Genomic DNA, 9,856 nt, shown 5'->3' with positions numbered 1-9,856 from the left:
TTTTTTTTTTTTTTATCACCTGAATTCTGGGTTTGTGTTGCTTGGAAGGTTTGTTGACGATGGGGGTGTGGTTGAACTTAATCTCTTCGTTTTTTTGTTTTTAATTTAAATAATTTTTTTACAAAAATATGCTGTAGAAATTGCAGATCTAGTTTTAGTCTTGATCATGGGTTGATTTGTTAATTGTGTGTTGATTTAGAGCTCAATAATAGGAATTCTTGCTGCCGTCTTCTGTTTAGGAGAGTTCGTCTTCATTTGATCTCTACTAAATGTGATTTCTTGTAATTTTTTTGTTGTTTAGGTCTTTCCAACTGCTTATTTATCATGAAACGTGACTTTTTTTTTTTGACGAAGGTGTGAATAATCTCGTAATGTAGGTCTTGTTTGTTTGCTCTTTATGAAGGAAGTTAGCTTCTTTTTGACTAGGTCTGATTAAGTTTTGTATTCTTATATTAATGTCATTCCAGTTTCAAAAGGTGTTTTCATCCTTTACTTGCCAGATGGCTGATGACCCCTAAAATTTATACTTCCTCCCGGAGCTACTTCTTCATGGCTTAACAAATCAATTTTCTACTTGTCATTCATTGTTCTTTGGCTCTTGTTTTGAGTGTGATTTTACTGAGTGTAGGAGATGTCTGCTCCTGTAATGGGTGGGAATGATCCAGTCACTGGCCACATAATTTCTACAACCATTGGTGGCAAGAATGGAGAACCTAAGCAGGTAAAGCTGTTAATTTGTTGAAACTCTTGTTGACCGACAAGAAAAGCGATCATACATAATAATTTTATCCATTTACAAGCTGTTATCTTTCTCAGTTGTTAGACGGCTATTGACCATTTGTCATGAAATTTATTTGCAGACAGTTAGTTACATGGCAGAGCGAGTTGTGGGGACAGGTTCATTTGGATTTGTATTTCAGGTACACATAGCTATTCGCCAGTAGTTTTTTCGCTCTCAGTTTCTGTTGTTTTGGTAAAAGCGTTGTGCTTTTTATTAATTTATTAATTATAAATTTATGTTTTATTGTAGGCAAAATGCCTTGAAACTGGGGAGACTGTAGCTATAAAGAAGGTTTTACAAGACAGAAGATACAAGAACCGTGAGTTGCAGTTAATGAGGACAATGGATCACCCTAATATTGTTTCCCTGAAGCATTGTTTCTATTCAACCACGATAAAAAACGAGCTATTTCTCAATTTAGTTATGGAATATGTTCCGGAATCAATGTTCAATGTTCTAAAGCATTACAGTAACATGAATCAGAGAATGCCACTTATTTATGTGAAGCTTTACACCTACCAAGTAAGCAATGAATTTCCTTGTGGGATGTGTAGAAGTCATTGTTCTTTGCTTAAGTCTTAATAATGTGACGTTGCTTTTACAGATTTTCAGAGGGTTGGCATACATGCATTCTGTTGCTGGAGTGTGCCATAGAGACTTGAAGCCACAAAATGTTCTGGTACAGATCAGGAGCAACGTTTCTTGACTAAGTATGTGATTTCCTGCACTCTTATCTTGATTCATTTTCTTTGTGTATAGGTTGATCCTGTAACGCAGCAAGTGAAAATATGCGATTTTGGAAGTGCAAAAGCATTAGTAAGTGACACTATTTTGAAATCAATATTCCTAAAGCTTATTCTTTCTCTTTTTTATCGTGGGACAATGGTTGGAAATTTTTTGTAGTGTTTTCTAGTTTTGCTTCTAGTTGCCAACTAATGTGTTTCTGACATCTAAGTCATTTTCTTTATTTGACTAGGTGACAGGCGAGGCAAACATAGCATACATCTGCTCACGATTTTACCGTGCTCCTGAACTAATTTTTGGTGCAACCGAATACACTACATCCATTGATATTTGGTCAGCTGGTTGTGTCCTCGCTGAGCTTCTTCTGGGCCAGGTGAGTTGCATTCTTATTGTTGCCATCACTGAACAGTTTAGATGCTTTTTTGTTTTTTCGTTTTCAATTATCGGTATCTGCGCTGGTCTGACTTAATTGAATCGAATTATTTAGCCTTTGTTTCCTGGAGAGAATGCTGTGGATCAGCTTGTGGAGATCATCAAGGTATAGTTTCTTCATCATATATGGAAGTGATTGAAGTTTTATCTAGTGGCTAATGTGTTTATCTTTCAGGTTCTTGGAACTCCAACAAGGGAGGAAATTCGTTGTATGAATCCAAATTATACCGATTTTAGATTCCCGCAAATAAAGGCGCACCCTTGGCACAAGGTATGCGTTACGCCTTTGAAATTTTATTATGTTGGAGTGGAGTTGTGTCTTTTCTTGCTTTGTCTGAATTTCATCCTCTTTTTATTTTTATCTTGTTTTTCACTTTTGAAAGAAGTGTGTTAAACTGGCATGTGTGTTTGGGAAACTTCCCTAATTCCTGTACGACAAGAAAAGATAATAAAATAATTTAATATTCTTTGTTGTCCCGAGGGATTGAAAAGAAAGACTGTAGATAACACACCTTTGAGAGATTGTTGTGTGGACATCTAGAACACTCTTGCTTTATCATGCGATAATAATTGGGACAATGGCCGAAGCAGTCAGAGATGTATAGAACAAGAGAAGAATTGAACGGTTATGTTCCCTTAATGGTGTATTTTTTCCATCTTTTCACTTTCTGATTGACATTTACACATATGAAACTAAACTAAACTGTAATCATTTGATTATGTGGCAACAACATATATCTGGACTGGAGAACTACCTATATTGATTCCAGGCTTGGAATACGGATACCCAAATCTGATTTCACAGTTTTAGTCATTTCTTATGCAAATATGGTGACACAATATTATGCGGTGTCTCCCAGAGAGAGTTGAATATATCGATTTCCTGACATCTGGATGCTCCTCATTTTGGCTTCCACCTACGTAATAATGAATCACACAGGGTCACTAATCCCGGGTTATATGGAAGAAACTTGCTAGAAAATGGTTGTATACTGTTACTTGTGGAAGAAATTGGCTAAAATTCTACTGCTACAGTCAATATTTGTGCCCAGTTGAGTTTGTCCTTGTTGGACTTTACTGTTTCTTATGGTGATTTTTATTTGGTCCATGCCTTAAGATATTGTTTTTGTGTCTTGAAATTTTTTTTGAATGGAATCATAAACCGCTCTTCTTTTCCGTGGTTTTTGTAAATAGACTTTCTTAGTATCTATGCCATGTTATCAGGTTTTTCAAAAACGAATGCCTCCAGAGGCAATAGATCTTGCCTCCAGGTTGCTGCAATACTCTCCTAATCTCCGCTGCAATGCTGTGAGTTTCCTTTACTTACCTTTTTCTAATATTAAAATGATAATTTCATGGCAGCGGTCTTTGATTTAACTATTCTCGGTGCCATACTTCTGTAGGATCAGCTTTTATGTATTTGTATCTTTGTATTATTATTACTATTATTATTTCTTTTACTATCATGCTTCTTATTGCAGCTAGATGCATGTGCGCATCCATTCTTCGATGAGCTTCGAGAACCCAACACTCGATTGCCAAATGGTCGTCTCCTACCACCTTTGTTCAACTTCAAACAGGAGGTGTGTGAATTTAGCTTGATATATGTTCCCTAATATCTGTTGCTGATTTAAATGAAACACTGGAACTGTTAAGAAAGTAATGTTCTCTAGATAGCCCAAAATGATTTTTAGCTACTCTATGGTTTCATTTTATGGGAAAATTCCAAAAATTCATATCCGACAAAATTCATGAAAATATCTTACCTGAAAAATGCATTTGACTAAATTTTTGTAGCAAAAAACCTATTAGGTCAACATCTATTATTTTCTTCCTAAGGCATTTGATCAGTATGTTCGAAAAATCACAATCTTTTATTAGAAATACCTTTAATTTGATTGAAAAATCTTTTGAAAGATTTTAAGAATATATATTTTTGAATAATTAATCATTTATGCCATAAGATTTTTAATCTATATCTAAACATACGTGCGTCCATTAAATTGAACTTGGATGACAAGGATTTATTTTCTTGATCATATTTTATTTTGTGATGAAATATATAATACATTGATTTCATATATTTAAGATCCTGACAGATTTTGCTGTATTTCTTCACCATCCATGTGTATTTTATGTTGGTCTTTCTGGCTTAATTGCACCAAATTTTCCATTCTCCTGCTAATTCAGGCAGATTATTATGTTCATCGGTGACAGATTTCCCTTAGTAGCCAATCTTGCTAAATCTCACTGAATATTTATCAAACGTAGCACTCACAGTGAGGGGATTATATTAGTTTGTGGTGTTTTGTTTTCCACTACTAATAATGTTTTTCCTTCTTCCTGCAGCTGTCTAGTGCTGCTTCACCAGACCTCATCAACAAGCTGATACCCGACCATGTGAAAAAACAAATGGGTTTGCATTTTTTTGCATCCTACGAGGGCATGACGTGAGATTGTTTGGCCCGTGGATGAGTTTGTTAATATGAAGGGGGTTCTATATGGCCTCTAAAAGATGAGGATTTGTCCTACCAGCCTCGCCATCCCTTGAGATTTGAGGACAAAGCACCGAAGGCGACAGCTTGCTATTTAGTCCAGTTCACATCTCTACACGTGCTGTTTTCATAGTTGTTTCTACCTGTTCTTTGAGCGCCATGCTATGAAGAAAGGGAAAGATCCTGTTTTGTATATGTTTGGTGGTTGATAAGAGAAACTTGCAGCAGACCAAAAATATAGAGTATATGTAAAGATGAAACAGTAAATGTCCCAGATGGAGCAGCCGGAACCAAAATGGCGGGGTTATTTCTATTTTCCCCCCCTTTTCTCCCTCTGTTTTGATCGGCTTCTCTTTTGTTTCCACTTTCTGCTTTCAACTTGTGAAAATATATTTGGTTTTTTTATTGTGCCAAGTAATCAGTATAATATTTGTGCTTCTTCGCATTTGCATCCCTGGTCAACAACTAATCAATGGGTAAATGGAGAATTGCCCCAATCTAATGACTTTCTTGCACTATCATGTCTGCTGGTTTTTAGTTTGAGTAGACAGTCACACGAATCTTTATCTGTAAGACGGATCAATCCTATCGATATTCACAATAAAAAATAATACTCTTAGCATGAGAAGTAATATTTTTCCTGGATGATCCGAGATCTGTTTCATAAAATATGATTCGTGAAATCGTCTCACACAAGTTTTTATCTTTTAGTTTTTGGTTTCGATTGAGTTTGTGGGCATCTTGTCTAGGGATGTCAACTTTCCCCACGGGTTAGGGGCCTCGCGGGGAAAACCCGAAATAAGGATGGGGATCCTCGATTTTTTCGGGTTTGGGTTCGGGTTTGGGGATTTTTTTAAATCCTCAATGTAGTTCGGGGCGGGTATGAGATTACTATCCCCATCCCCGAAATCCTCGAACCCGCCCCGAAAATAATATCATTAATAAAATAATAGTATTATTAGTATTATTAGTATTAATAATATAATAATAATATTATTTTTTAAAATATTAATAATATTATTATTATTAATATTGATATTGATATTAATATTAATATTATCTCTAATAATAATAGATAATAATAAGTTTCTGTTTGAGAAAATCTTCGAATTCGTCATCGTCTTGTTATTTTAATATTTTTGAAACGGGGATGGGAAGTTGATCCCCGAAGTTTCGGGTTTGGGGATTTCCCGAACTCGAAAAAGCGGAGATAGGGACGGGTATGAGGGTGGGGATGGGGATGGGGATGTGAATGACAAACCCGCCCCGGCCCATTGCCATCCTTAATCTTGTCCTTCCGAGAGAGGAATTAGTTTTTATTTAATTTTACTGTTGGCTTTAATAAATTACACTTCAAACCTGGTTTGAATATATTTATCTAATATTATTTAGATATATAAAAATTTAAATATTTTGGTTTGAAATATTCCGATCTCTTTCTTTTTATATTAAGAAAAGTTATTGAAAAAAATAAATGTTATATATGTTTTTTCATGTCGGTCTTATTTTTTAAGGAGGTTTTAGTTGGATATATAAATTAATTAATTAATTTATTTAATTAATAGCAACTGCTTGATATTTGGAACGGAGTAATAATTGAATATTAACCTTAATATACATCTACATATATGAAAGCACAAAGAAAGAACAAAAAATTTGAAATGGGCCTGTTTTTATACGGTTGCATGTAAAAAAAAACACGTGTCATGAGCCTGCTCCTCCACCACGTCACAGACAAGGGACGACAGGACATGAGATGGGCTCTTCTCACCACAACACACACCTGCAGGTTACCGTGTCGATTTGTTTCCTTCTTCCCTCTTCGTTTTCCTCTTCTTCCTTTGTTTTGAAGCCTTGGTTCTCTCCACCTCAACAGAGAAGAGCCGGCAACAAAGTGTGTCTACTTCGTTCTTTGCTTTTCGGGTTTGCTTTTCTCAAGCTTCTGTTTGGGGTTTTCGCTTTTTCTTCTCCACCGCGGCTGCGCTCTGCTCCTGCTTCTGTTCGGGGTTTCGGGTTACCTAATTATATTCTCCTCCTCCTTTAGTATGTTCCCGTTATTTGTAGGACTAAATTTGTGAAAGTTGTAATCTTGATAATTTTTATTATGTTCACTTCAGGAAGCGCATGAGGAATCAAGGGCTGTTACCAAGGCTGCTTCTATGAAAGGTAGTTTGCTTTCTTTTTCTTGAATTTCTTTGACATTGTTGCAAGAATGGAATATTTAGGATATTTTGTAGCATCAACTTTTCGATATTAACATGATTGCCAAAGAAAGTTCTTGTCCATTAGAAAGCTGACTATCCAAGGACCCTCTTTTAAATTTTTGGTTGCCTTGTATTTATAACATACATGTTTGTCCAATATGTCTTTTGACTTCAACTTTTGTTAATCAAAATTTCACCTTTTTATTATTTATTATTATTTTACACACTCTGGAGAAATCAAGCAACGAATGGAGAAAGATGTAGATGAAGTTGGAAATATCGCTCGTTCTATTAAATCAAAAATTGAGATGCTTGACAAAGAGGTGAGGCTAAATGATATGTGCCTTGTTAAAGTTTGGTTGCAAGGATATTTTCTGGTATCGACTTTTGTTTTTCATCTTTTATCCAGAACTTATCTAACAGACAAAGCCAGGATGTGGAAAAGGATCGGGGGTGGACAGATCAAGAACAGCAACAACAGTGTAACATGCCTTCCCTTTATGCTGTTCTGTTTTAATCGTTTTATATACTGTTGTTTCTCCACTTGTGAGCGCCGAAGGTTGTCATAACATTGAGTGCTCTTACATCTTAAATGAGGCTTTCTAACTATAACTACATAGAATTACCAGACATCATTGTATATAAAACCCATGTTTTGCGCATAAGGGATGATTGACTCTATTTCCAATATAGCGACTTTGTTTGTTTTTTCCCACGTACTGTGTGTTCTTCTGCTTTTGTTTTGTTGTCCATGGACTGACCTGGAACTCATTGAATTCCATGTCTAAAAGGAACCATGGTATGCAGAAATCCATACTATGAACTTGTGGAATTGAAAGTATTTGACAATTAATGTAGCTGTGATTATTATAATCCTCGGCTTAAAATTATATGTTCGATTCAGGGCTTTAAAGAAATAATTCAAAGAAAGAATGTCAGAATTTCAGGTACCTTGAAGTAAATGTTCTTGTGAGTACTGAGTATGGCTTCTGAATCAACTTTTCTTATTTTTTCTCCTATTTCTGAAACTCTCTTATTATATGTTCTTGCAGACTTTAAGAGCGAACATACATCTGGTATCGCGAGGTTGTAGAGAGGCGTGTGTTCATAGGCATCGATGTTTTTTTTAAAAAAAAAAAAATTCTGATACATAATGCAACCACTTCATATAATCTAGAATAATCGTGTTGATCTCTTGTTTGATTGGTTTTCAGTGACAGGCACTAGAGCTGATGAAGAGGTGAAGCTCAATGGCCTTGGCCAATGTTTATTTCTTCAAAGTTACCATTTTAGAACAAAGTTTTCTGAAACAATTATTCTTGTAGACGATTGATAGATTAATAGAGATTGGTGACAATGAGCAAATTTTTCAGAAAGCAATCCGAGAGCAAGGTCGAGGCCAGGTTGGTCTGCTGTTGCGACTTTTCTCGTTTGGTTATCTTCAATTCCACTCTCTTCTTACCTTTTTTATATTTTCCTATGGTGAAATATATTTGCTTTGATATATAAACATGTTTTCCAGCCAGATATAGCCAGCACTCAATTTTTTCCAAGGTGGAAGAATATTTCTTGATATTTTGTGAACTCTCTTCCATAAATTGTTCTTTAGCTCCTTATTTTTTCAGAACTGATATTTGCAAGGAACCAACATTTTTGGGAATGCATTGAAAGGCTTTGATGGATTTCTTACTTCATCGAAGAATACATCTAAGTAAACAACTTTATGCCATACCAGGTGTCATTAAATTTGTATTTTAATTTGTTGGCCTGGTAACACAACAATACCAGGGACAATTGCACGTGGGATGGGCTGTTCTTTCCACCACAACACCGAACTGTAGTTTACAGTGAGAGTTTGTTTCCTTCTTCCCTCTCCGTTTTCCTCTTGTCTTCTTTTGTTTTGGAGCCTTGCTTTTCGGCTTCCCACCATTTCACCGACCAAATCCCAACAAAAAAAAAGTTTGCTTGGTGTGTTATCTACCAAATACGGTCACAGGAAAAATAAAAAAGCAACTCTTGACGTTTTTGGTACCCGGGGTTCTATTAGCATCAAGAAATGTGAGCAAAAATGAGCTCCGTCCCATATTTGCTTTCATTTATTCACTATATCTCCCTCCTTCCTTGCCCGGCTGATAAGCAACATCACTATATCGCTTTGTTATGTTTTAATGTTTGTTTAGTTTACTCGGGCTTCTTTAAGTCTGACGGTTTAATGTTTCTTTCTTGATTTCTAAACATGATTACTTGATTTACAGTAGTTGTGAATTCCTTTTGAATTAAGTAAACGATATCTCTGTTTATTTGATATCAATTTGATTGCTTTCTGGTAAATTATGTACTTGTTTCAAAAAATTTGATCAGTTTGGTTTCATTTATGTGTTTTTTGTTAAACCATGTAGATTGGACAAACTGCATTTTGATAGTAGAGTTGTTTTGATATATTTTAAGTTCGGTTGGTTTAATTAGTTCTATTATTTCCGTGTTGGATTTGATTCTTTTAGAAGTTTTAGTGATTCTGTCCAACAATTTATACATTCAAATTAATTAGTAAGCAAGAGCAAATATGATATTCAAGTGAAAATAGTGTGAGCAAATGTGCCATATTTTATGGTATTAACATATCTTTTCGAATTTTATATGCATTTTTTATACGTGTAGAAATGTTTTCTAAAAATCTATGGGAGATGGAGATTTGTGGTATTGAAATCTTACACAGGTTCTGAATCCTAATCGGCTTAGAGTCTTTGTTCTACGTGCCGAAATAAAAGAATTTGTTGGCTAAAAGGAGGAGAGAAAATGAAATCAGGCTTTAGATTATAATATAAAAAAGTTTGATCCAATTAACGTATCATCTTACTGGGACAACCACAGAATCATCGCGATCTGGGACAAGTTTATTACTACGACAGAAATATTTGGTGTCTTTTTGTTTTATTTTCTATTTTGTTTTTTTGCTACGAAAGCTATATAATAATGTATCGATATAAATTAATCAATATTTGATTCGTTTAAATTCTTTGTTTTCCCAATTGTTTTATTTGTTAAGCTATTTTGAAATACTAAATGTATGAATACTGTTATAACGGAAAGTTAAAAATTGATATATTCATAATACATATAGTTTTTAAAATTACATTGTTAAATAAGACTTGTACAAATATAAACGCATAATTAATTATTCTATAAAAACAATATAAATA

The 9,856-nt window shown here is 34.7% G+C and overlaps 2 protein-coding genes across 12 annotated transcripts in view; both read left to right on the top strand.

The window, feature by feature from the left end:
* Window positions 1-4,901, top strand: part of LOC140979482 (shaggy-related protein kinase eta-like) — a 5,422-nt gene extending 521 nt beyond the window's left edge. The window contains exons 2-12 of the mRNA XM_073444890.1: window positions 629-721; window positions 861-920; window positions 1,031-1,303; window positions 1,386-1,460; window positions 1,541-1,597; window positions 1,758-1,898; window positions 2,013-2,063; window positions 2,133-2,228; window positions 3,182-3,265; window positions 3,439-3,540; window positions 4,307-4,901. Of these exons, the coding sequence (XP_073300991.1) occupies window positions 629-721; window positions 861-920; window positions 1,031-1,303; window positions 1,386-1,460; window positions 1,541-1,597; window positions 1,758-1,898; window positions 2,013-2,063; window positions 2,133-2,228; window positions 3,182-3,265; window positions 3,439-3,540; window positions 4,307-4,411 (1,137 nt within the window). The 3' untranslated portion in view covers window positions 4,412-4,901. The remainder of the gene's footprint in view (window positions 1-628; window positions 722-860; window positions 921-1,030; window positions 1,304-1,385; window positions 1,461-1,540; window positions 1,598-1,757; window positions 1,899-2,012; window positions 2,064-2,132; window positions 2,229-3,181; window positions 3,266-3,438; window positions 3,541-4,306) is intronic.
* Window positions 4,902-6,194: 1,293 nt separating this feature from the next.
* Window positions 6,195-9,568, top strand: LOC140979518 (uncharacterized). 11 transcript variants are annotated; one of them, XM_073444964.1, is made up of 8 exons: window positions 6,195-6,465; window positions 6,570-6,618; window positions 6,899-6,979; window positions 7,066-7,138; window positions 7,561-7,603; window positions 7,709-7,732; window positions 7,871-7,896; window positions 7,982-9,568. In XM_073444964.1, exons 3-8 carry the CDS (start codon window positions 6,921-6,923, stop codon window positions 8,156-8,158), a joined length of 402 nt encoding a protein of 133 aa, XP_073301065.1. In that variant the 5' UTR covers window positions 6,195-6,465; window positions 6,570-6,618; window positions 6,899-6,920; the 3' UTR covers window positions 8,159-9,568. The 11 variants fall into 11 exon arrangements, 4 of the variants coding, with proteins under 4 accessions (XP_073301065.1, XP_073301048.1, XP_073301057.1 ...); XM_073444947.1 differs by having other exon boundaries at window positions 6,891-6,979; XM_073444956.1 differs by having other exon boundaries at window positions 6,195-6,495; window positions 6,891-6,979.
* The last annotated feature ends 288 nt before the right edge of the window (window positions 9,569-9,856 follow it).

Source organism: Primulina huaijiensis, chromosome 1 (assembly GCF_012295235.1).
Source record: "Primulina huaijiensis isolate GDHJ02 chromosome 1, ASM1229523v2, whole genome shotgun sequence".
NCBI lineage: Eukaryota > Viridiplantae > Streptophyta > Magnoliopsida > Lamiales > Gesneriaceae > Primulina > Primulina huaijiensis.
The sequence above is the reverse complement of the archived record's forward strand: the minus strand, read 5'-3'. Positions and strand labels throughout refer to the sequence as shown.

What these genes read in the sequence shown, in the direction of transcription:
- LOC140979518 (XM_073444964.1), top strand. Translation starts at nt 6,921, where the DNA reads ATGAAGTTGGAAATATCGCTCGTTCTATTAAATCAAAAATTGAGATGC. An exon ending in AAAGAATGTCAGAATTTCAG is followed by an intron (nt 7,604 to 7,708) that starts GTACCTTGAAGT and finishes ATGTTCTTGCAG; the next exon opens with ACTTTAAGAGCGAACATACA. An exon ending in GCACTAGAGCTGATGAAGAG is followed by an intron (nt 7,897 to 7,981) that starts GTGAAGCTCAAT and finishes TTATTCTTGTAG; the next exon opens with ACGATTGATAGATTAATAGA.